Source organism: Cimex lectularius, unplaced genomic scaffold (genome assembly GCF_000648675.2).
Source record: "Cimex lectularius strain Harlan isolate CLEC.00 unplaced genomic scaffold, Clec_2.1 scaffold21, whole genome shotgun sequence".
NCBI classification, from domain to species: Eukaryota; Metazoa; Arthropoda; class Insecta; order Hemiptera; family Cimicidae; genus Cimex; species Cimex lectularius.
The window spans coordinates 2,383,461-2,410,871 of record NW_019392671.1 but is presented as its reverse complement, the minus strand read 5'-3'; the positions used below and the strand labels follow the sequence as shown (position 1 = coordinate 2,410,871).

Here is a 27,411-nt window from a genome sequence, read left to right as displayed (position 1 = left end):
CAAAAGCAATTTTTTTTTTTTGTTAGAAGTGTTTGATATCTGGTGTTGCACAACTGCACTCGTAAATTGTTTGTAAATAATTCTCTAAGCACGGAGAAATTAATTTGTTTTATTTTTATTTATTTTCTGTCAAGTTGTTAGGATTAAGTAGAGTAGAGCCATTGTGGTTCTGGAGACCAAATCTTGAGTGATGTATGTATAAATAAAACAAAAGTCAATCCTTACTCACTCTCACGTATCCCCCTCCTCTCTCACACTGTCCCTCTCTCTTTCTCATACAGTTTCACTCACTCTCTCTCTCTCTCTCTCTCTCTCTCTCTCTCGCTGTTTTACCCTCGCTCTGAGAGAGTGACTCTTTACGAGAGTCCTGAACAAAATTTTGGGATTTGATAAAAAGCTTTTAACTTATAGAAGACTTCTAGATATTACTGGAGATTCCATAATAGACCAATATTGGACGCGTTGTGTAAAGTCATAAAGAGGGCGAATTCTCTTAACTTTAACCTTAAATGTCATTGGTTGATGAAGAATCTAGGTAAGGTCAAAATAAACCGTCTTGCAAACTTTTGTTTGTAATATTTTTTATCATCCTGTTGTAGCAGCCAGAAGTTTTTTAATTTATTTATTTTTTATGCTAAAATTAAATCGCGTAACCTGTGTAGGATCGATAATGTATAACCCTTTTAATTTTGGTCTGCTTACACTCCTCTGGTAGTTGGTATGAAGAAGGCGAAATGCGTCAGACAACGCTGCAATCATAAGGCAGGCCAAAACGATCGGTAACGACCAATTTTCAAATTCATCACTCCGCAGACCACACGGAAAAATCTCACAACATAAATTAATTGGCAATTTTTATTATTGCGCTTCAAGAGCGTGCGCATGTCGCCTCGGTGAACCGTTCTAGATTCTTATCTATTCAGTCGTTTCTCGTCTTAGACGACAGTCGAACCAGTCAACGACGCTCTGGAGAATGAGAGAAAGATGAACCTTTCCCCAAGTAAGCGCTAGAAATTAACATACCTGAGCTCTTGTTATTCGAAACCTGATAATTCAAACTCATCTGCTGTTCACTTTGGTAAATCGAAAAAAAAAAGAGATTCTTCTTCTCATTCAAAAAAATCTCTTTTCTTCATAATTCGCACAACATATTATCCAAACTCTTGATAATTTAATTTATTTTTGTGGTCCCTTGAGTTTCGAATTATCGAGAGTCGACTACTATTATTTTTTGTACATAATCCAACGCTGAAATAGCTTGAGCTATTATTTATTTTTAAATTAGAATATTTTACGTGCAACATGGACATTATGAAAAAATTTTGTTTAAAAAAAAACAGATTTTTCACGGTTTGCACAGAGATTTTTATTAACAAAATTTGTACATGCTACTTTAAAAAATTAAATAAAGTAGCAAATTTCATATTTGGCTATGGCTTGAGGAAAGAAAATCAACAAGGGTGATAATCGTCCATCCCATGTTTTACAGTGTAGCATCATTTTTTTAAGCCAAGCACGATCCTTAACTATTCATGACAATAATTTACAAAAAAACTTCAATAATCTCAATCCACAGTTATCACGTTTTTCAAAAAAACTTTCTTAGCGTCTTTCCTTTAAACGGTAGGACGAGTACAAGCGAGTTATACACAAAAACACACAAAAAACGGACGGAGCTAATAGTTTTATCTCGTAGTGTTGAGAGTATTGATAACTCAATTATCGTCTAATCAATGGCAGGTGGATTAACAAGTTGAAAACTTATTAATCTAGACCACAATGGAGTTGAGAGCTGACTAAATATAAGCAATGGTACTTTTTAATTTTTTTTATTTTAAAATTATTTAAATAACAGCATTGATACTGACATTAGTACTATATTTATATATGATTAATCATTAATGATTTATATAAGCTTAACTTTTCACATGTATTTGCATTCACACGTGCACAAATCAGCAAGCAATGAGAACCCACTCGGGCTTTGGGAGTCCGGGCAAATTATCTCCAGGCACTTAAACAGCTAGGTCTTTTCAGCATGAAACGCATTTTAAGCATTTTAAAATACGTTTTGTCCCTACTTATATACCGTTCACTCAAGTAGAGTAGTTGCGTACCCAATAATCTACTATTGGCCCTCTCTCAATACGTATTCACGCTAATTAATGCATTTAATCTCAAAAAGGAAACACTATACGAGATACACGAGGTCACTGTCTTTTTAGACAGCGTGGAGGATTGTTTGACGACGTTGAAGAGAGGTCTTGAGCTAGTTGTTTGGTGTGGAAGGAGAGCTGGAGAGGATTATACAGTATTGGGGTCATGTCCGTCATGAATGGGATGTCTAGGTCTTTGTGAATGGTTTGGTTAGTGAAGTAGAAGAGAGTGTTGAGGATGAGGATGGAGGACTTTTGAGGATTGGATTCTTTGAATGTTGGATGACTTTGCTGAACCCCAAAGCTCGACTCCGAAAGTCCAAATGGATCTAATTAGTGTGGGTATATAGTTAATGTATTGTGTACACTCACTTCTGATTTGGGTACAATAGGCGAGTTGGGTCTGTGTTGTCCGTATTTTCGGTTAAGCTCTTGTCTGCATTTGTATTATGTGTGTTCTAAGTCTGCTATCTAAGTAGAACTCAAGTTAGTGGATTTAGTTTTAAGTAGGCATTACCTTACTGTATATCTGCACTAGCAATCGACTAATCTAGTTTGATGTTAAATTGTTAAAAGCGACATGTTTTCACCTAAGAGTTTCTACATGTTTTGTAAAATCGTCATCCCTGATTCATCCAGCTCAACAGACATAATTCATTTAGTTAAGAAAAAATGAACCATCACTATGTTAAAACGAACACGACAAGAAGAAAAGAGTTGTAGCATTTCAGTCATTAAACAAAGACAATAAAGAATTACCTAATGAATCATTTTGAATGAATATTTTGAGTATGAAGAAAACATATTCCAGGACTGATACCTACCTAAAACACGATAAGATTATGTTTCATGTTTACTCTTTTCATTATCCATTCTGTTTTTACAATTCATTAATCATTTTCTGAAAGCGTATAACACTGTGGCCGTGTATTTTAATCAAATCTTTATTTTAGTTAAAACAGTAAAGTCTGCGATCATAAGGGACAAATTTTAATGATGATTTTTATAGTTATAACAAAAACGTATATTTTCTAAGCCTTTAAATCTTTCTGGATCTTTTATTTATTGGGAGGATTTTATTAATGTGTGGGCTGTGTGTGTAAAATGAAAGTTATAGTTCCTATAAACAAGGATTATTTTCATTAAATAAGATTGAACTGTCATATTTTAAAGTCTGATAGGAAACGGATGCTTTGATCAAACAGATTGCTTGATATTGGCGGTGTCCGCTGCTAGAGAGAAAAGGATAACACCGGGAGTGACAAATGGTTCGAATAGAATTACGATTTGTTAAACTCAAGACTCTATTGTCTTCCTTCATCCAGATAATAAAGGGTTTCTAGTGGTTTCATCAGATCGACTGTTAAGATTTGACATTACATATACATTCTCCGAGAAGTGCAGTAGAAAATCCTTACCCTGAAAGTAAATTGTTACAGCCTAAGTATAAAACTTCTAGAAAATAATTAAGGTATTTCATGAATATATAATATTGAAAGTACCTAGGTATGACCTATGACTAAAGGCTCAAATGAAAAAGACACATAAACCACATTCTGCATAAAGCCAAGGCTCTACTAAGCATTGACCAGAGATTATACAGTGTGGTGACAACTGTGGATACCATGTTATATCTACTAGTTGTCACCACTACGTTCCACGCTGCAGCCAATGAGTGTTTTTATGCTTTTCTCACATAACCAAAATAAGTGAGGTAAGTGAGACGGACAGGACTAGACTAGGTCGATCAGTTTCCTAGTCATTCCTTCATTACCGGAAACTGCTGCTTGTGGAACATCCTGGATTTTTCCAATTCTGTACATTGAAAGCCATTGTTCTTCGAAAATGTTTCTTCAAAGCTTTCTTTTTCTTTTCTTCCATTTCTCTCGCGAATGCACTACCAATTTGTGTCATTCTCAATAATCAGGTTTTTACTCCAATATGATTCGGTGACTAAAGTTTGGCTCTCTGAGGAAGCATTCAGTTTCTCTATCGCCTACTCAGCCAGGTAGCCGAATTGATGAGTTAGTTGGAATTTTGTCACAACTAACGCCATTCCATGATCTAATTGCATTGAAATGCGCACAGATGGTGAAAAAAGCAATGACTGGCTGAACGAGCAGAGTGATTACTAAAATAAATGTTTTGCAGTATTGCAGCAGCAGTCAATGCGCTCTCCACAGACATGCTAGCCTCTCTTAGAAAGTTTGGAATGAGTCTTTACAAATTATTAATTATATCAAGTCTGGCCATTGAAGTCAAGACTTTTTACAATACTTTGTGATGATAGGTACATGAGCTTCCCTCATACTCGGTCGTCCTTAAAAGGACAATGAGGATCTTTAATGTCCGCACCTGGCCGATTAGGCCTTATTGGACGTTTTGATTCTCAAGATGAGAGCTGACGCACTTCCGCATACGACTGACGGGTGTTACAGCCGCAGTGTTGGTGAAGAGGCAGCTCAGCCCCGAGGGGCCATGACAACCCTCGATGATAAGTAAATGCTTTCCCGTATACTCGGTCGTCCTAAAAAGGACAACGAGGATTTTTAACGTCCGCACCTAGCCTATTCGGCCTTATCGAACGTTTTGATTCTCAAGATGAGAGCTGACGCACCTCCACATACGACAGAATGGTGTTACTGCCGCAGCATTGGTGTAGAGGCAGCTCAGCCCCGAAGACCCAATACAACGCTCCCCGCTTGTCCATTCCAAATGGTCGGGTCTGCATTAAGCATCAGACCGTATGCCGCGCGCAAAGGGCTACTTAAGCCGAAATACATCAGCCTGGTCTCCCGCGCACTTCCTAGGTAGAGAAGGCCATTCTACCTCCCAGAGTAATGGGGCTTCTCTAGCGGTGAAACTACCGGATCCGCTCCAGCGGCGGTTTTGTTTAAAGTGGAATTGCTAACCACCCCCTAGAGGAGTACCGCCTACGGTAAAAGCCTCCAATCGAGCTCAGCCTACACCTACGTGCAAAGCATATTCGAGTAGGAGCAACCGATTCACTACCCGTTCCCATCCGCCAAGATGATAGATACAGCAGTGAGGTGGCTGTCTCGTGGATTGCACTTTCAAGATTACAGATATTACGTTCTGAATTCTTACGAACCACAATGTCAAATTGGCCAACGTTTTCAATGTTATGCAATGGCAGTGTATACCGTCGTATTTATCAGACATTTTCATGAAAATGAATGAGATGAGTTCTTTGTGAGAGAAGAGTTTCAAAATTTTTCATGCTGATGAAGTTCTCCTCTTCAAAAGAAAACTCCAGTTTTGGATTGAATTTAATGAGAAGCAAGAGGTAGAGTATTTTCATGTGTTAAATGATTTTTTAAAAAGAAAACAAACTGAAGCTTGAACGGGACGTCGATTGCTGAAATATGTGAACACCTTCGAAGTTTGGAGACGTGCATTAAGAACTAATTTCCAACAGCTCGAGATGAACCGTTCCAAGACCATGAATGGGCGGGCGGCCAAACCGTTTTCAGTTTCGACAAAGCTAACCAGTCTATCTTCAAGTGAATACGAATGTTTGGTAGACATTACTTCAAACTCCACCATAAAGTCTACTTTCGAGTTTGATACCCGCATTTTTGGCTCCGTCTGGAAAACAAAAAATTTCAATTGCCAGGAACGACGCTGTTCTGCTCTAACTTGCTCCCGTAATTGCTTTTCTACTTGCTCAAACCGGTTATTAAATTGATGAGCTACCCTCAACCTTTCTTTCAATTCTTCTATTTCCGACTTATTGTAGGACGGAGATAAGCGTTTTAATAAAGTTGTGAATATTCTTGCCTTTTTTTGGTATGGTTTCTTGACCAGACTAGCCGCACACCTGACACAGTGGTAAGAGGCGGAGACGGCCCGACAGCCGAACAAAGCGCTTAGGCTAGTTGGCGTAAGCGCCTCTGTACATATTTTTGTGTAGGGGAAGGTGAGGTTCGAGAATTTAATAAGAGAGTATATTCTAAAACATATGTTCGAAAACAATTCTGCTTTTTAAATGTACACAACCTCAACAAAATTTTAATTAATCTAGTAGTCAGCCACAACTCCAAATCTGGGATGAGTCTATTAACAAAGGGACTTACCCAAAACGACCCTCGCCACGATCAGCTCCTTATAGCATTATCAGCTCCTTTTCGGTTTCTTAACCGACGACCTGATCCGATGAGTCGCAACGGCTGGTCTTGGCTGGCTGAGACCCCTTGGTGAGTCCCGAACGGAGTGTGGCTGCTTCTCTTCCTGATCGACTCTTTACTAGTTGTACCCCTGATCTAGACTGACTTTTGATTTCCAAAACATCCCTTTTTGTACCAGTTTCTCAACCGGAGTATGGGTTGAAAGGAAAATCAAAAGTCGGCCGAAGACAGGTGTCGCTCTGAGCGCTGTTTGAGTCTTGCGAGACAGGTTCTCTGTGGACCCTCTCGTGCTGTTGATGGAAAAATTCGCCGAGTTGAAGCTCTTCGGAAAAACGGTGGTTGTTGTCTGGATCCCCGGACACTTCGGGCTGGATGGTAATGAACGTGTGGACGAGGCGGCAAAGGCCGGGACGTCCTACCCTCCAGACCCGACCATCGCGACCGGGCCCTCTGACGCCAAGCTAGCAGTAAAGAACTTGATAAAAGAAAGATGGCAGCGTCAGTGGGCCGGGTCGTCCGAGAGGCTTTTGCGCGTCAAGAGCACGATTCGTAGATGGCCCCCGAGAATCTGAGCCGGAAACAAGGAATCGTCTTTACGCGATTAAGAATAGGCTATACACGGTTGACACACGGGCACCTGTTCTTGGGACAAAGCCCGTGCAGGTGCCCCTTATGCAGAGAAAGGTTGCTCGATGTGTCCCACTTACTGGAAACATGCCATGCCTTGGCTCCCTACAGGGGGATCCAATGTGAAGATGGTACTTGAGCACTGCAGCTAGTTTCAAGGTCCGCTGTTCCGCTTTTTAGGGGAAATTGGGTTTTTTTATTGTATATAATATTTCTTATGTGTTGTGTGTCTATATGTTTTATCTGAGTGCATGTATTTATTAGTGTGAATGGCGAGGGGTGAGGGTGAAATATAACATCATCATCGCCCCTCGAACGTTGTGAGCGTATGAGTGTGTGTTCGGGGTCGATGGCGGAATATTTATAAAAGTACTCCATCGACCCCAATCTTGTTTAGTTTGAGTATAGGTCGGTGGAGGAATATCAAGTACTCCACCGACCAAACGATATGAGTGTATTGTATGAATGTAGTGTTTGAAAGTGTAAATAGAATATTGACTTAGTTGGGGGCTGAAATGACCTAGATGTAGGAAGCCCCAGTTAAAAAAATATATGTATATATATAGTTTGAATAAAAATATGAGTGTCCGGTTCTTTTATCTTCGACTGTACTCGATGCTATCCGACGAAAATCTGGACATTGGGAACGCAGAGCGTAGAGTAGGGTAGCGTTGCATGGCATCGGGCAGATGTGCACGGGGGTATACAACCTTCTGTAAAATTGGACTTCGGATTTGTGTCGGGTAGCATCGGGCGGCATCGCATAGCGTTGCATCGGGTAAGTGTGTTCCCGGCTTATTGGCCAGTAGCTTTTGCCTATCGCAAACATAAGGGTAGCGAACAAAATTATGCCGCTTATGAGCTGGATGCGTTAGCTATATCTTTTGGACTAGAGAAGTTCCATATTTACGTAGAAAATGAAGAATTCGAATTACATACTAACCATAAAGCTTTAACAAGCGTCATCAACATGCCAAATAAAAACAAAGTATGCTCGATTCGCGTTACGCCTTATGTCATATCGATATAAGGTGAAACACATTAAGGGGAAAAATAATTCCATAGCGGATTATCTGTCAAGGAATCCGATCGATAGTCGAGATATGTCTAGCTTCACGTCAAATCGTCCGGGAGAAGGTCTTTTTATAGATTCAGCAGGTCCGTTACCAGTATCGAATGGATACCGATTTATATTTGTGGCATCGACGATTTTACGCGGTTCACATTTCATATGCCGATCCGGAGCCCAACAGCTGCAACGATTATTACGCAACTACGGGACAAAATTTTCAACCATTTCGGATTTTGGTATAAAATAGTGTCCGATAACGCATCCATTTTCCAATCCAAAAAATACTTACACTTTTTAATGGAACATGGAATGTCCTCAAAATTCCTCGTGCGTTCACAAAATTCGTGTTTCCCGCTTAACAGTCAAACAGAATGATTATCACCACTGCACATAGATTTAGAAGCCCAATTGATTAACAATTATATAAATAACAATAAAGAGAAAGTAAAAAAAATTACCAACTAATTAATGAAAATAATTTGATCGGCAAAGAAAACGATATTAATAAGAAAAACATGACGAGAGCAGAATTAACGGAAATTCGAGACACAGTTTATATCAAAAACAAACAGAAACAGAATAAGTTGAGACCACGATTTAAAAAATAAAAGATAAAATAAAAAAACCTATTTTAAAGACGGCCTTAATAGAAAAATCTCATTATAGTTCGAAACCGAATATTCATTTATCTAATACAAAACGTCCAAGGAAGTTGCCTTATCAATTTGACAATAAACACGATGATGATGCAGGGACTCTCGCGGTACTCAAATTCAGCCTCGCCTACGAGATAAAAGATGTGACGCACAAAAACGGAATTCTGCTAATTACTTTAGGAAAAGCAAGAATGCAAACCGCGAAACATACCCATGATCCATTATTACGAATTAAAAGACTTAACTTCCGAAATGGACATTTTAAATAACCAATATTTCAAAATCACAATACAAACAAAACAATTCTAGAAGAAACATTACCATTTTGTAGTTTAATAAATTATTCCAAATCACTTATTGACGAAAAAATTGACCATATAAGCGTCCACAGAACCAACCGAAAACGACGAGGACTTCTTCATGGACTTGGATCAGTTATAAAATTTATCTCAGGAAACCTATACAATAGAGGCAAAGAACATTTCGATTCCATTTATCCAATTATCAAATTAAAGATAACCAAATAGATTGAAAATTCCTTAACAATTTGTACATTACAAGTCATGTACCCAAGTAAAACGGGATCAGTTATTTAAAGGAACCAGTTATTTAAAGATTAAAACGTTTACAACAGTATTTAAAACCTCAACTTCTCTTCGAGGTAAAATTTGAAAATGTACTAAATTTCGAAAATATGTTAAAAATTAATTGTATGACCGACGACGATCATAGGATAACGCATTTCCTCCAACTACCTCTGTTTTCTGATGAAATTTTAGAATTATTTAACTTTCACCCCATTCCAACAAAATATAAAAATGAATTTCTTAAAAAAAATACCAGATACAAATTATGCGTTAAATTCGAAAAATAATAAGATTGTAACTCTTAATGTAGGATGTGTAAAGTTTTTAAGTTTCTCTGCAATATGTTACATCACCCAGGATTTCAATTCGTCCAAGTACATTTTTTAAGCAATGAGCCATTGGGATTTTAAGCCAATAATTTGAAGAAAAAAGATATATAGCTTGTTCTGATGTCATATTCAAGAGACAAACTTAAAATTAAAAAAAAAACGATCTAATTCTCCTAATTGTATTAAAAAATTACCATATTCACCAACGGATGTAAAACCTCCATTATCCGGGGTAATGTCGGGGCCCAGGAGGGGTCCACGGAAAATCGAAACCCAGGATAATGGAATTTATTTTTTTAATGAGTTACTTAAAAGGAATTATTAAGACACATTATGAAGACATTATAGGATCTATTTATTTTTTAAAAAATCGTAAAAAATTTCATAAAGATCAAATCAAAAACCGCCTTCACATTAACGTTGACAATGCTATACTAAAGCCCTGTGATACCAATTCGATTCCAACAATACCCCAACATCCTAAAATTTTCTAGAAGAGGTGCATCCTTCCGAAACGACGGCCGTAAATGAGGAAGAGTTTAGTAATCCAGAACGACGCCTTAAAAATGTGATCAATGTAGACAGACCGGCGGGATTTTCATAGGAACAAGACAAACGACGGTGTCCTTCGAATCAGAAGTGTCTTCTCGTTACGCGAAATACCGGGTGTCCTTTGTAGATAGCCCGGCTGAATTTCTCTTGAAGCAATGACGCTATAAAAAAATTAAAGGATTGTTTACGCTGAAAACAATGGTGCAATCAGAGTATAAAATGGTCAAAAAATGACTAAGTTACGGTAAAAAGTATGAAAAAACAGTCATTTGGTTTGCTATTTATTAATCGCATTTCATATTCGAACTACCTGCATATCTGAGCATAACTAAAGATGCAACGATATGCTCTTTTTAACCAATCTTCACCGGTCAGGGTTACAGAGCGATAGAGTTCGATGGATTGACAAGCATTTTCTATATTTTACCGCAGTTCTTCAATTGCGGTTGCTGGGTTGTGATCGGCCACGAGGTCCTAATCCACCTATCCCGGAATTGAAGATTCAAAACATAATGCGAGTATGACAAACAACGACGAAATATAAAGAATAAAGGCAATTTATGTTTACTTTAGTGAAGAAGCAAATTATAGGAATTAACAAAAAAAGAAATTCTTTTTTCCAAATTTTTGCCATAACTTTTTCATTTTAGTTTGTTGTTAGCGTCATTAGTTCAAGAGAAATTCAGCAGGTCATCCTCAAAGGACACCCGGTATACCTGTGTACATCGTATTCATATATGAGGACCATATGCCCGGATAATGGAGGTTGTTAAAATACAGAAAAAAAATTCAAATCCCCAAATTGGACGTGAAAGTGTTTATCTCGTATTTAGTAATGTTTGCCTTAATCGCTAATCCTACCATAGGAGATAAAGTCATATTTTATTTGGTTAAGTAAAACAATGCTCTAATCAAGCGGCTCCCTGTCTTGTAAATTACACCGAATATTTATTCAATACTTTCAAACAATGACAAAATAATTCATAAATCTCTACCACCCCTCTATCCAGATGTTACAAACTGAAATATGTTGAATGTTACAAAAACTTAAATTTTCTTCTTTAACAAATTCATTATTCTTATAGAGTGATTTCTTTAAAAATATATCTTATTTGATCCCTCAAGTCCAATAATAATGCTGATATCTCAATACATTTATGATACAACAGTAAAAGAAAGCTTTCACTTGAAAGCTTTTTCAATTAGATTATTGTAATTTAAAAAAAGGAGATATGTGTGTGGCGACCCACCAAACTTGTATTTTGTTTCCAGCCACCAGGGGATTAATAGATAATTAATAAAACCGTTTTTCTCGAGGTGTTGCACGCTTCTGTTATCCCCCACGATAAAGTACCACCATCCAATCATCACACACGTTTCTATAATCGCTTATGATAAAATATCTTCCAATACCACATATTGGTGACCCCGACGTTATACGAAGGATTCAAGGCGATTTCAGCAGATAAGCTCCGACCACGTGCCACAGACGCAGATCATCCAAAATGTCAGCGCAACAGTAAGCCAGGACACAAGTAAAAAATAAGTATTTTTATAGAAATTAGTTTTAAATACTTTTAATCATGGCCGAGAAAGAAATCGATCAACCTGTTGTTATTGAACCAGAAGTGGCCAGGGTTTCAGTCAAACCTCCGCAATTCCAGAAAAATAACCCATGGTTATGGTGTGATCAACTGATAGCATAATTTCAAAGCTCTGAGATTTCCACAGATGAAACCAAATTTGTAATATTATCTATCTAAAAATGACTTCTTAAAGTCTCAAAATAGGCCGATTTTTTTGCCCATTATGGCTTTATTATAGACGTTCGCAACCATAAACGTTTGGTCAATAATACCCAATTAGTTGTCAAAGTTCATCACCAGCAAACGTGCCGAACATCCAAATCAAAAGTATTCAAACTTCTAGTGTTTACCATTCACTGTTAACGAATTTCCGAACCACAAACGTCCAGCAGGCTCCTTTACGGAAATTAAGGAACACCACTTTACATCATGTAAATTCAACACCTGTTCCCCCGTATCTAGCAAAGCAAGCCGCCTAGCCCCAGATAAATTAAACATTGAAAAAAGAGTTTGATGCTATGATTAAAATGGAATAGCCAGAAAATCTTGAGCATGGTACTCGCCACTTTATCTGACAAAAAAGGAGGGGTGCAAGTGGCGTCCTTACGGCGGTTATCGCGCATTGAACCTTCGCACAATACCAGACAAATATCCTGGTCGACACATCGAAGACTTTACACATAACCTATCAGAAAAGCTATATTCTCGACCATTGATCTGTTGCGAGCATTTCATCAAATCCCCGTAGCTCCCGAAGATGTCGAGAAAACAGCTATAATAACTCTATTTGGGCTTTATGTGTGTCATGATGTATGGCTTGAGCAATGCATCACAATCATTTCAACGAATGATGCACTGCATAACAAGAGATTTCGACTTTTGTTTTCAATACCTCGACGATTTCGTTGTAGCATCCAAAAATCAAGACCAACACGAAGAACACCTCCGAAGACTCTTCCAACGCCTCATCGATAACGGGATAGTTACCAATGTTTTCCAGGTTCATTTTGGACAAACAGTCGTTTCTTTCTAAGAAAACACAGTCCCAGCAGACGACATCACTCCTCTCCTGAATAACGTAAAGGCAATGAATCACTTTCCTCTCCCAAAGACAATAAAACAACTACGGCTATTTTTGGGACTGCTTACTTTTTATCGTCGATTCATACTAAACGCTCCGCTCATTCAATCTCCACTGCACGACCTACTTAAAGGCCCACCGAATTCAAGTAAACAAATTATCGACTGGACATCAGAACTCCAAAAGGCTTTTACAAAATGCAAAGAAAGCCTAGCAGAAGCAGCACTACTGGCACACCCGAACTCAAATAAGACAGTAGCAATCATGACAGATGCTTCCAATCTAGCTATTGGTGCATCTTTACAATAACTCTACAACTTAAGGTGGGAACCCTTAACTTTTTTCACCAAAAAACTTTCTCCCATCATCTAATACATTAGTGTTTTCTGGTCAGTGTAGATCGAAATCACCTTGTCTTCTACCATATGTCTGAAATGAGTGATTGCTTTAAAACCAGCTAATAATTCACGGTCATATGCACTGAATTTCCGTTGACTGGTAGAAAGTTTTTATACTCCAAAACCCTACATTCCATAAAGATAACATAAACATGTTTTTGACTCTCTTCACAACCTAGCTTAACCCGGGATGCAAACCACGCCAATCTAATATGTAGTCGATATGTATGGCCATATGTAAGAAACGACTGGAACAATTGGGTACCACCACACACGTTTCTATTATCCTTATGATAAAATATCTTCCAATACCACATGTGGATTGAAATGTGCACTTACACTTTCCAGTTCTATTTTGTAATTGATTTTAAAATAACGATGAATCGAAACCGGGACCATGTGTGTGTGCGCGCGCGCGTCTGTGTGCCATTGGTAGTGGTCCGGTGGTAGTGAGTCGATTGACTCTGCAGCGGTTGAATGGACTCTGGTGCAGCAGGTAACCGAGAGCAAAGGTTGGCCAGTAGCCAAGTTGGCCCTGTTGAGTACACGAGTTCGACGCTAATCCTGCGAGACCCTTGTTGTCGTTGTCGGTGGTCGATTAGTGACTGTGGAGAACTCGTCGGAGAAACGACTCTCAAGGTGTGAAGTGGGAACTCGTCGGGGAGAAGAGTCTGAAACCAGTGCTTATTTACGAAATGGCTCTACTCTGACGGGGCTGAAGAGTGGAGGGCGAGAACATTCCAGAACCAACGGTGACAACTAGCGGGTACCGTGGTAACTGCAGGTGGACACCACAATCTTGTGTCCCTTTTAATTACAAATTATAAAATTAAGGACCGAAAAGTTTCATACTGGCTTTGCTTGGCTAATATGTCGGTCTTCTCATTACCGCTGTGTCCTTAGTGCCTGGAATGCAGGGGACATGATTCCATGCAACTCCAGACATATTTTGGCTTTACCTTTCATGAGGCTATGCTTTCAGTATTGCCTGACCGTCCAACAGTATAACTATCTTCTTATGCCTCCTCTACATAATGGCCCACTAAACCGAAAGTTAACCGCTAACAGTGGTAAACAGTCTTGGTTAATCTTGATCCATCTAAATACATCTACCTATACACACCGACTGGTTTCGAATCTCTGTTGTATTGTTTTCTCTTACTTTTCCCTGTCTTCGGGTCCTTTCCTATTGGTGACCTTATGCGCCGACGCTCACGCCATCTGTTGTTTCGTGTTGGTATTACTGGTGGAGGTTTTTTGCCAGAGATGTTGCTAGAGTAGCAATGGTCAATTGAGAAAATGCATAACACTTCCTTTGGGAAGGGAGTTGAGAAGTTCTGAGGTTTGCCTCGGGTCACCCCATTTGGATTTCATTTTTTCATTTTCCCTCTTTTCCCACCATCTCCTTTTTGTAGTTGTTTACCGACCCCCTCAGGTTCCACTCCCTAAGTACTTCCATTCCACCCTGAACAATTACTCCCCTCTATAGTCCACGTGATCATCACATGTGATTTCAACGCGAATTATTCCTCTGACTCCTACAACAAAAGACTCCTTGAAAACCTATGGTTCTCCCTTCATCTCTCATGTATTCCATTTAATCCCACACATCACACTGCTTCTGTATCCACTTGGCTTGATCTTAAGGTTGTGGATTCCGTCAATAAAATTCTAACCTCCTCCCAACACCCCATTTCCTTTCTCTCCTCCCACGACCTGATCCAAATTACATATAATATTCCTACCCAATGTCTTGCACCCAAAACCATAAGGTTCCATCATGTTGATACTCTTTCATTCGAGGGTTGATGCCGGATCTGGAGGCAATCGAGTGGGCTAACATTTATTCTGGCTCATCCACGATTCCATGGTTGGCTTCCTAACCTCCAGTCTCCTCAATACTCTTAACAAACATGCCCCCTTGTTTGTGACATGACACTATACGTTAACCAGCACCCTGGTTAAACGACGAAATTAGAGCCCTAATTAAAAGCCGGGAAGGCGCTTTTGTCGCACCAAACTTCCTGAAGACGAGTCCTTCGCAATAAAACCTAATCCTATATCCGTCATGCCAAAGCCCTTCATTACTTACCTTCAAGAGGCTCTCTCCACCACTCCTGATGCTAGAGCAAAATGGAAGCTCCTTCGGAACCTTGGCATATGTCGCACACCCAACTCACCCTCTTCCTACCCTGTCCCCTGATGAATTAAACACCCACTTTCTCTCGCCCCCAAGCCATCCCTAACCATCCACCCCTCGCCACTACCATCACACCATGGCAATCTATTCTTCACCACGCAAGGTGCCTCGCGGTAGGCGAGAATGGTCTATTGTATGGGGTCTTCAGAGTGGATCCCAAGCCTTTTTTATTTCCCCAGTACAGTCTTCAATTCCAATAATTTCTGACTGAAAAATCATAGCATATCTGCCTACGTTTATAGTCATTTCAGTTCTTGGATTTATTCCTGAAACTACAGTTCTTGTGCCCTCCCTGGGTTTTGCGCTGTCAGCTTTTAAGTAGAAGAACATTAATGATAACAGTCAAAGACTAGTGAAGTCTGCATCGACAGAGTAATGGTGGTGAAAAGATTCAAAAATATAGTTTTGAAAGATTACTAAATTAGAAGAAACTGATTTATTTCTCATGAAATCATTCTAGTCACTCTCAAAATTTTTAAGTGCCTATTGAGTTGGCAATGTCCAGTGAGCAGACCTACAATGATTCTGAATTTTATTCAACCTTGTTGCAGGAAGGCTTTAATTTTTAAAAGTTAGTTTTCTTAACAAAGTCTTTGGCCTGTATCTTTCCAGGGATGTTGTCTCAACAGGTATGAATTTTCAACATGATCCATTGATGGCAATTGCTACTTTCTTAATGGCAACTTGTAATTTTACAGAAGGGATCTGATCCCATTGTTCTATGTGCCCTGCGAGAAAAGAGACAGTTTGCTCTCTATTCCTACATCTCCCAGGCTCTCGTGCAGGAGAAAAAACATAGTGGTAGTAGAACATAAAACTTTTGAAACTTTTCCAAACCATAACTTTAATTGTAAGCAAAAATGCATTTTATAAGGTTCAAAAGAAAGCATTAACCGGGGGGGGGGGATCAACGATCTAGTAATTTTAAGTTCCTACAATTATTAAGATTAAATTTAGATTAGGGTAGGAGGCGACATTTGGCAACATCGAAAAGTCTTTTTCAAACTACAAATATTTGTTGAGCGATGGGTGCTGAGTATTACATAAACGAACTTTGAAATTTATCTTATTGTCAATTTTAATTCATATCATGACCTTAATTATGCTTAATCATTTATTTTCTATATTTTAAATTGTACAATTTTTTGTGTGAGTGAAATTTTTCTGCCCTATTTTCATTCAAAATTCACTTGACTAAAGCAAAAATATATGTCTAGGCTAAGAAAAAAATAATTATTAGTCAAGGGTTACTTTTCCTTCACATTATATGGTATATTTGAGGGGGGGTTTTAGTGTATATAACATTGTATATTTGAGGTTTTATTGGTGCATATTATGTGCTATATTTGAGAATTTTTATTGCATATAAATCCATGCTCTACATATTACATTTCAGACAGTTCTAGTTAACCAGATTCTATAAGATTTTTCTACTGGCTTTTTCTATCTTTTTTGAACTTCACATAGCACAATTTCACTAATTTCGCCATAACCAACTTTTTCCCTCTTTAATTTAATTTTTTTAATTATTATTATTTTTTATGTTTACAGGTTTGATAATTACACTGTCTCTGTTGCTAGCTGGAATTTATGGATCTATACACAACGAATGTACATGTATTCATGATGGAAAAAATAGGTGTCTTTGTGAAGGAGGAATAGATACATTTCCAACATTCTTATATGCTGGTCGCTTACATTCTTTGTGAGTATTATATGAAGGTAACTGATGAGACAGTAGTAGAAAAGAAAAAAAATATTATGAATTCAAAATCAATTTCTTATATTTTTCATTATTTCCATCAATAATGACTCATTTTGAAACTTAAATATAGCCGTCATAAATTTCAAATTTCACTGTTTTAAATATTTTTTATATCATTCATTAATATCTTATTTACAGGTCATTTATAAATGCTAATATTACTTCCATACATGCTAATTCATTGGAGCATTATAAAGCTACATTGTCTGAATTGTAAGTATCTAACAAATGTACACAAATATTGCTTTTTTATCATTCATCTATAGTATTATATTATTATAAATAATTGTTTAAAAAAAATTTATTCTTAACAAAAATAAAACCAGGCCTTCACACTAATAGAGGACAGGTTCATAGAAATAATAGATATAATTGAGGTGAAGTGAGTATATCAATTCACTCGTTGAAACGGAAAGGAAAGCAGCTACTTACAGCCAGTGAGGAGGACATGTTCTGCTATTTCTTATTTTTCTTATCAATATCTGCTGCCCTAAATTTATACATATACCTCTAGAGTCTGCAGTGTCCAGTGAACAGTCCTACCATTCTAGTCCTAATACATCCTAAGATTATAAAATAGTTCTGTCTTTAGTTTCTTTAATGAACTTTGCTTGCATTTATCCTGTTATACCTTCCCATTGGATCAAGGATTTATTTTTAACCTACTGTCTGATGAATTGTTTGGCATTTTGGTATGCCACAAAAGTGATAGATGTCCTGACTGAATTTTCCGTGACTAATATATATTGGACACCTCGTTGCCTCTCGGCTCTGGTAACCAAGCAATGGAGATTTTGTTCTTTTCTACAGTGCCTGACAGGTCCTTACAATCCCAAAAAAGTTGGAACTTTGCTACCATTGAGGCAGGTGCCATTTGTGCCACCTGCCTGTCCAATTCTTATTATTATTATATTATTATTCTTTTATTAGTAATACCCATATTTTTTATTTTCCTGACATTTTCTTGGCAGAGAGTTTATTAAGGTGACATTTTCCATGTAAACTCTCTTAACTTTTTATCTATCTCTTTTTCTTTATTTGGTCTCTTTCTCCTTCATTACTTTTATGGTATTAATTAATTGCACTTGCATCAGGTGATAAATGTTTAGTTTGTCTTAATTTATCGTTCATATACGCCGACCCACCAAGGATTAAAAAAGGTAAACACCCTATGGATTATCTGTTTATCGTGGATCCTTGGCCTTGATTGATGGTCAGTCCTCATACAACCTTGATGACGAGGCACTGCTTCATGCCCTTTAACCTATCCATTTTGTATCATCCGTCGTCGATTTCTCACCTCCAGGGACAACTGTCAGAAGGACTGACAATGCTACACGACATATCTTGACATCATGTGGTTGTTGCTGTTCGACTTCATCTGTAAATTTGAGTCATCTTATTGTTGTCATCTTGGGTCATCGCAGACAGTGTCGTTTTTCACCAACCCATTTTCATTTTGCATCAGCGTATTACCTTGGACCATAGCCGACATCATTCTTCACCAACCCATCTCCATCGCTTAAGTTAATTTTATTAATTAAGTTTATTTGCATGCAAGCTTGACATTTTATTTGTTTATTTTTAACATGCGAGTTCTTTCAACGATAAGACATTTTTCCAACACATATCCCCATCCCAGTCCACATTTTTAAATAGCGAGTGTGTGTTCAGGTTAAAAACTGATTAGGGGGCTAAAATGACATAGTTATTCATAGCCCCATATTTTGAAACTAATGTTAAAAATAAAGTCATTTTGTTGTATCACTTTAAAGGTCTATCACGAGGATGAGAAGATTAGTTACAATCGATGATGGTGTATTGCAAGATTTTCAACAATTGAACTTTCTGTAAGTCTGACATGCAAGTTTATAATTTTTAATAAATATTTATGCAAAAACTTCCTGCAATGACTTTTTTTCAGCACTGTTATTCAGACACCACTATCAAAATTACCTAAAATGAGTGGACTTGGTGTACACATTCCAATGCATAGAATGTGAGCTATTTTATCAAATTATTATTAACTCCTTGGATAATAAAATAATTTTTAAACATTTTCAGAGATTTTGAAAACAATAAAATAAGGATTATAAGGACTAATAATGTCAGAGTACGAACAGATGATATGTGAGAACCTGTTTTTTTTTTTTTTTTTTTTTTTTTTTTTTTCCAATTTAATTAAATTAGTAATAGATGAAAAGTTAGATATACTATTGTGTACATTTATTTTAAAGGTTTTTGAACTACAATGCTATTACAACGATTGAAGGATGGGCCTTTAATGGTTCTGAAATATCAAAACTGTAATTATCACTTTCTTCTACATTTAAAAGTACATATTTTGAAACTTTTACAATGGAATTTAAAATTAATGAAAGCTTAATAACTTCTTCTAGACAAAGATAAGTTTGTAGAATAAGTAAGAAGCTTTTTTTTTAATTGTTAAATATTGAATAAAAGCTATATTTCAGACATTAATATGAAGTCTGTTAAATGAAATAAAACTTTTGAAAAATTGTTTTTGTATTTTTTCAGAAGTTTGAAAGGGAATAAAGAATTGAGTGACATTGCTGTTAGTGCGTTTCAAGGACTTAAAAGTTTAAGAGAGATGTAAGTTATCCATATCAATCAAACTGTTGACATCAATGCCGACCTGAACATTTATATCCAATTTTCATTAAGCCTGTTTGATGTACACTGAATGGCGACCACACAAGCCACCTTCACTATTTTAATTTCTCATGGGAATAACCGATTTGGAATATAATATGAAATTGTATTATTACAATTGTATTTAAAAGTTGAAACAAATGAAACACAGATAAACCAACTCGCACTGTTTTAATTATTGGATTGTAATAATCTGTAATTTTGATGTTACCAATCATTCTGGCACAGAAGATAGAGAAATGCCAAATGCCTTTAGGTCTTATCTTGCATTTTAGCGAGAGGGGAAAACTTTTTTAGGGGTAGTTGTGCATGAAAAAAAGGCCAGAGGCAATGGTGGGAATCGAACCCATGACCTCAGGTTCTACAAGCCAAGAGCCACACTAACCACTCGGCTACCGCAGTACCCCAAGGGGCTTCTATTCAAAAATTGGAATGGTGTGCGAGTGCAAAACCCAAAGAAAGTTTAAAAAAAAATTGTTTGGCTAGTGGGAAATAAAACATTTTGCATGTCTATCTACAACCTTTAACATCAATATTATGTAGAATGCAAGTTGCCATCAATACAAAAGAAGGAAACACCCCTTGAGTGAAATTCTGCACCCTCGGGGTAAAACTGAATAAACTGAAAAACACTATTTTTCAGCATTGTGATTTAAAGTTTAGACCTTTGCTACAAAATTCAATTTCTGTAATAATTTTTTCCCTTTTCCTTCTTTTTCTTATAAGAAGGTATCCTCCATGTCTTTATCAATTATACACCATCTCTCATGCCTAAAGATTTATTGGAATATGCATTTCTCGTATAGCAAAAATTCAACTTAACCAGTCACTTAAAAAAAATTGTTATATACATTTTTTCCTTTTCCCGAAGTTTATATTTTATATTAAATAATCAATCTATCCATATTAAGAGAAAATACAATGATAATAATTCTAAGGGTACTGCAGTCGTCTGACTTGTATTTGCCATGTTAGCAGTTCTGGGTTCGAATCCTGGCACTACATGAAATTGAATTAGTAATAATAAGTAAAAGGATTGTAAAGTAGTCTGACCCCTCATCCACAACTCCTAACGGTTATTTGGACATGTAAGACAGAAACTACTTTGGCCACTATCACCATCGTAATAGAAATTTTTGCTCAAACTAACGTTTAATGTGCAAAAAAAAGTTAATTGTGTCAAAGCTCGATCCAATTGTGTGTCCTGTGTAAAAAGTTATTAATTGTCACATAAAATAAATAATAACACTACATTTTATTTACCACTGTGCTACATTCATCCCTTTTTAATTATTCATATGTTCTTTCAGTGACCTGTCAGATACTTCATTATCATATTTACCAGTGCTTGGCCTTGAAGAACTTGAAATACTTAACTTGGAAAATACCAAGACACTGCGTACAATTCCATCAATATATGATCTCAAAGTTAGTCAAAAAACTTTCTGCCTGCATATTACCATGATTGATTACTTTATTTAGATAATGAATAATAGTTAACTATTAAATTTTAGAATCTAAAAAAAGCATTGTTAACATATTCATTTCACTGCTGTGCATTCCAATATCCAGCGAAGCACAACCCCAAAAGGCACAAAGTAAGTTTTAATATCTTTATGTATTTAAGATTTCATTTGTTGTTCCAGAAATCAATGCTCACAGAAGCTGTAAAATCATTCTTTACAACTTACCTTGATTTAAACTCTCGTTTTTCCCTCGATTGAATCATACATTCTCTCAAAATATACCATTTATATTTAGTTAAAAATTATTTAACTAGTTAACTTAAGTCTTTTAGTCACATTTAACAAGGTAAACTAGATGAAATAATTAAATCCTAATTTTTCATAATGACATTTTATATTTTAGGTGCCTCTCTTTTTATAGGTGTACATTGAACAATTAAATAGATTTTGTAAATCTGTCTCAAGGAGAAATGAAAGAGATATGGAAGAAGGATTTGGAGAAATAGTACCTGCTTTTCATAATTCATCAAATTTGATCAATCCATCTAATGTGGATGGTAACTTGATAGTTTTAGATAAGGCTTGTAACTATGTAACAATTAATTGCATTTAAATTGTTTAAATTGAATATAAAAAAGTTCTAAAGTAATATATCAATAATAAACTATACAAAAATAGTTTCTAATTACTGTTAAGAAAACTAGTGTTGTTTTCATTAAACAATTGATATTCTTGTTTTAAAAAGTAATTAAACTTTGATAAAAGTAGCCTCAATGGGTATAACAACGTTTAATAAATTCTATCTTGGAATAAGAAAGTATTAAAATCAGTTTATAGCAATAATAAAAAAGAACTTTAGGTAATTGTTGATATACAACTGTATGGTTCACTATTAATACATAAATAGTTGTAGGAGAAGTTGAAAAAAAGGTACATCATGGAATTTTTCACCAAATTTCTGCCTCAATCAGCTATGGAAAAAATTATGAGCTATGTGGGAAAATAACAAGAAGGTACTTTCTAAATTCTTTTACTTCATGTACGATTGAAATTAGTTTTATTTTTCACACATATCATAACAAGAATTTTTTTAAATCTTGTTTCAACCAGAGATTTTATTATAATGCATTCAGTTTAAAACATTTTTAACATGTCTGAAGCATCTTGTTAAACCTTCAACAAAATAAACATAATAAAACAGCTAAATTTTTAATATCACTAGATATAAATGTAATTTTTTTGATGTTCATATGGTATATAAATGTTGTGGCTGGAAGAGCCGAGGAACCGATTTACCTTCTCCGCATTGAAAACCAAGTGTGTCCAAGTTTGCAGTTTGAGGAAGGCCCACAGCCCTCCACATCTCTGCCTGAGAGGCACCACGCTAAGGTACGTAGAGTTGGCTAGGTTCCTCGGCCTCATGTTTGATCAAAAATTAAGATGGCAGCCAAACATTGACACTGAAGGCAAAAGAGTGATAACATTATTAAAGTTCATCGGTCAATTCAGGTGAAGAGTGGACAGGGAGCGAGACCCTCCTGACAATGTTCGACTCGACCTTGTTTAATGATTGCATAGCCTATTCTGCAGCCTGAGAAATGCACCTGCAGAAGCTCAATAGAATCTATTATGAAGGTTTTCGAGAGGTGTGCAGGTGTTCAGAACAAGTCCTTTGGCCTGCCTGTGAGTTGGGAGTGCTGCATCTGAAATTTGGAGAGAGAGCACCTTACCACATAATAAAAAAGAACTTTAGGTAATTGTTGATATACAACTGTATGGTTCACTATTAATACATAAATAGTTGTAGGAGAAGTGGGGGGACAACTGCTTTCAGGTGCGATTTTTAGATGTCAGTACAGCCTAATAAATGAGTGATTTCGGACCAGGATGTGATCCTGTGAATATACTTCCTCGAAGCCTTAGGGAGGGCAGAGATGACACTGGAAACATTATTTGAACTGGGCATCTCCTGGGTCCTTCCGGCTGTACTCATCTGGGACCATTTTGCCATGTTAGCCAAGTCGTCTATTCTGCCATACCTTTACTGAGTAAGATCTTAGAACTTAGATCAAGGTACACCGGTTTTTGCCTCATCTTCACAGACGAGCCTAAGATCAGTCAGGGTGTGACGTGCATCAGCTTTATGGTCCCACCGCACTGCAGTGTTTTCACAGCTGAATACGTGAATCTGAATATGTGATTTCGCATATGCTTGAGGTGATTCGAGACAATGGTGGCTCTGCTTATCTTGACTGCACCGACTCTCTCAGCACAATTACTGCTGTCCACGACAGATCCCCGCCAACTCTCTTGTTGTGCTCTTGTTGGAGAGATAACATGAACAATGGTGGTTGCGGTCTGGGTGCCCAGATATATATGTCTGGAGGGTGCAATTTTTTGGTTCCATATAGAGAGCACATGGGAATGCAATCATATATGAAAATTCTTCTGTAGCATGGCATCGAATATTTGGGTACCCTGTTCCAATTTTTGGAGGAAACAGGTTTGTTTTGCAAATAAAAATATTTCTAGAAGAATCGTAAAGGTTGGTTTGTAAAGTGTAAGTAGTATACTTTATTGAAGTTCTGTTTTTGAAATTTGTTATCATATCAGAAAAAATATATTTGTTATATTTGTCATTTTCTATCATCAGTTGTTCTCCTCTTAAGTTTCTATCAATATCAAGATTATATTTTACTTTTAATGCTTTAAGGAAACCAGTTGACTGTCGGCCTCAGCCTAATGCCCTAAACCCATGTGAAGATATGATGAGTTGGGCATGGTTAAGAATAAGTGTCTGGATAGTCTTATCGTCTGCAATTTTTGGGAATGTTGCAGTTTTAGCTGTGCACATATTTATTCGAAGTGAAAAAAATGTGCCTCGACTTCTTATGGGCAACTTGGCATTTGCAGATCTCTGTATGGCATTTTACTTGCTACTTCTAGCAATAATGGATCTCATTTCTACTGAGACATATTTCAATTTTGCATACATGTGGCAAGAAGGTGAGAATAAAATGATTATAAATTATATATAACTGTAATATATATAATTATATAAACNCACACACACACACACACACACACACACACACACACACACACACCACACACACACATATATATATATATATTTATTTATTTATATGCATATATACGTGTGTGTATGGCAATTTTTTTTTGTTTAGGCTACGGTTGCAGAATCGCTGGGTTTTTAACTGTGTTTGCCAGTCAGTTATCACTGTTTACACTTTGCGTTTTGACTATTGAAAGATGGTTTGCAATAAGGCATGCTCTTTATAGTAATATCATTGACATTAAATTAGCATTTAAGATAATGGCTTCAGGTTGGATTTACTCCTTGACTATGGCAATATTACCACTTTGCGGTGTTAGCAGTTACTCTAATACAAGGTGAGTTCCTATTATAGTTGACAATCATTTATTATTCTTATTATTACTAATCGACACTTGATTAAACTAGGTCTGTCTACTCTGGAAAGTTTAGAGGTCACTCATACACATTTTGGCTTTGTCGTCTTCAGTGAAGAAATCCTGAGAGAATTTTAAAACACACAAGAATAGACCTGGTAGAATGATCAAGTGTCGATCAGTTGAACATGTTTACTGACTCACAGACCAACAATAGCCATTACCACTTTGACAATTTAATTTTGATTGATTTTTTTCAGTATTTGCCTTCCAATGGAAATTGGTGACAAGTTTTCATTAGCATATGTAATTGTGTTACTATCGATGGCAGCATTTGGATTCGGATTGATGTGCTTTTGTTATATACAAATTTATTTGTCTTTGAACTATGAGACGAGAACTCGAGGAGAGGGATCAATTGCAAAAAAAATTACAATACTGGTTGGAACTAATTTCATATGTTGGGCTCCAATAGCTTTTTTCTCTGTCACAGCAGTCGCCGGCTTTCCGTTAATAAGTGTTACACAATCAAAAATCTTATTAGTATTCTTTTACCCCCTTAACTCATGTGCCAACCCTTTTCTTTATGCTATCCTAACAAGACAATACAGAAAGGACATTGTTATGTTACTAGCAAGGTAAATTTTATAAACATTCTTTTAAATATGACGACAAATAATTAACTCTTGGGTTTTTCTAGGCATGGAATGTGTCATCAATGTGCTAGAAAATATACATTTGTATATTCTAGGCCATTATCAAATAATAATCGAAACACCGGTGAAACACAACTTTAATTCCTAAAATAAAGTATTATTAAATAATTTATATTAAAAGCTGTGATATTATTATAGAATTATCACTCTTACAAATTTAATCCAAATGCTCATAATAAACAATAATTTACCTCAAAATGTGATTAAAAAATCATTGTTCTTATTTTTTAACAAATTATCCTGCTATAAAGAACACTAAGTAGTATTTGAAAACAAGTAAATTATGCAGACAGTTAACTGTTTATAAGACAATGTCAAGAATTGAAACGATGATTTTACTAATAATTTCATTAAAATATAAATTGTGAGATTTCCTCCTGATCTGCAGAGTGATGAGCCTGTAATTTGATCCTTATCGAATAAATTACACTAAAACATGTTTGTTAATAACAACTGTAGTACATCTATTCCGTTAGTTGGTCAAAGAAAATGTTAAAATGGACTTGTGAGTAAGTAAAATAATTAAATACACAGTTGTCTTTACTGTAAGTACTAGATCTATACTGTAGTACTAGATAATGAGTACTCTACCACCATTGAGTGAATGGTATATAAATAAATAACATAATAGAAGTAAATGAAAAGGTTGTATTTAAGAATAAGTGAGAATGTGTCTAGGTCGTTGGGGGATGAAATGACCTACATGTTGACAGCCCCTGAAGCCTAACTTTAGTGGTGGAACAAGCAGTAATTACTTTGCGCTCATCAGGATCCCATAATCAATAACCATTTGCTGTATCCAATAAGCTGTTTATACCTTTCTAATAATTTTCCATCTCGATCCTCCTTGGGTATATACCCAAGTGCAAAAGCCCGACTTCCAAATACTCTCATTTTTTCTAGGTTGACTGGCCTATTGAACCAAACTTCAGCTGGTATCTTCCCATTTGCTTTTGTACAAAGTCTGTTAATTATATATATTGATGTTTGTGCTTCTCTCCATAATTCCTTATTTAAACGCATCTGGCACACGCAATGCATCTGGCCATATCTAGTATTGTGCGATTCATGCGTTCGCAAATTACATTTTGTTCTGGATTATGTGGTATGTTGTATCCTAATGTGATACTATGTTCCTTACAGTACTGAATAAATGAGTTTGAGACATATTCTCTTCCCTTATCACAACGAAAATACAATATTTTTTATGAAAACATGCGGAGACTTCGGCATGATATTCCCTAAAATAACTCTGATTTTCTCTTTAGTAGGTAAACTTATGTAAAATGTGAATAATGTTTGATAAAAGTTGCATAGTATTTGTAGCCATCATAAGTTAAGAGTGTAAAAGGACCTGCTACATCTGAACTCACAACTTACAAAATTCGCCTAGGCTTCCTTTCATTTTCTAAATGGTTAAATGATTTCCTAGTCATTTTTCCCTTAAGACAAATTTCACAAATTTTGCTTTGTTTATAGACCGATGAATGTTCCATTTCCGGCGGCAGCATCCACGTAATCTGCGCCATAGCCACTTTCGCTGTTTCATAACGTATCACGAGCTAAAACCCAAAGGGACATGTTTTAAAATTCCCTATTGTCGGCATATACTAGATCAAAGAAAGAAGGAAGTCGAAGAAAAAGGACAAAGGAAGCCTGACTTTTTCCGGGAGGTATTTACGAGGACAATCACTTCTGTCGGCTCGTTTTTCTCTTCTGGCTTGTCTAGACACACCAAGCTTGCACGTTTGGGAGGAATTCTTCGTCTTCCTTCGCCGAACTAGGATCTTCAGTTCAAAGATCTTCTTCTGCCATTTGGAATTTTGGACTCCATTCAGTCACGTTCCGCCAGACGTCTATGTCTCGATATAGTTGGTGAGGTGCTCATTTTTAACATCATTTCTTCAAAATTTTTCTTTAATAAATTTTTCGATTAACAAGAATTGTGCCCAAGATATTTTATTTTC

The 27,411-nt window shown here is 36.5% G+C and overlaps 1 protein-coding gene across 9 annotated transcripts; it reads left to right on the top strand.

Moving 5' to 3' along the window:
• The first annotated feature begins 912 nt into the window (after window positions 1-912).
• LOC106668561 (follicle-stimulating hormone receptor-like) lies at window positions 913-27,411 on the top strand. 9 transcript variants are annotated; one of them, XR_001340768.2, is made up of 17 exons: window positions 914-1,000; window positions 16,944-17,097; window positions 17,296-17,370; window positions 18,933-19,007; window positions 19,082-19,156; window positions 19,222-19,287; window positions 19,395-19,463; window positions 19,696-19,770; window positions 21,141-21,258; window positions 21,345-21,428; window positions 21,718-21,853; window positions 22,204-22,309; window positions 24,010-24,302; window positions 24,485-24,710; window positions 24,989-25,366; window positions 25,429-26,859; window positions 26,924-27,408. XR_001340768.2 is itself a non-coding variant. In XM_024225302.1 (16 exons), exons 1-15 carry the CDS (start codon window positions 985-987, stop codon window positions 24,842-24,844), a joined length of 1,632 nt encoding a protein of 543 aa, XP_024081070.1. In that variant the 5' UTR covers window positions 913-984; the 3' UTR covers window positions 24,845-24,886; window positions 24,989-25,081. The 9 variants fall into 9 exon arrangements, 8 of the variants coding, with proteins under 8 accessions (XP_024081070.1, XP_024081069.1, XP_024081064.1 ...); XM_024225302.1 differs by lacking the exons at window positions 25,429-26,859; window positions 26,924-27,408 and adding an exon at window positions 24,781-24,886 and having other exon boundaries at window positions 913-1,000; window positions 24,989-25,081; XM_024225296.1 differs by having other exon boundaries at window positions 22,210-22,309; window positions 25,429-27,411.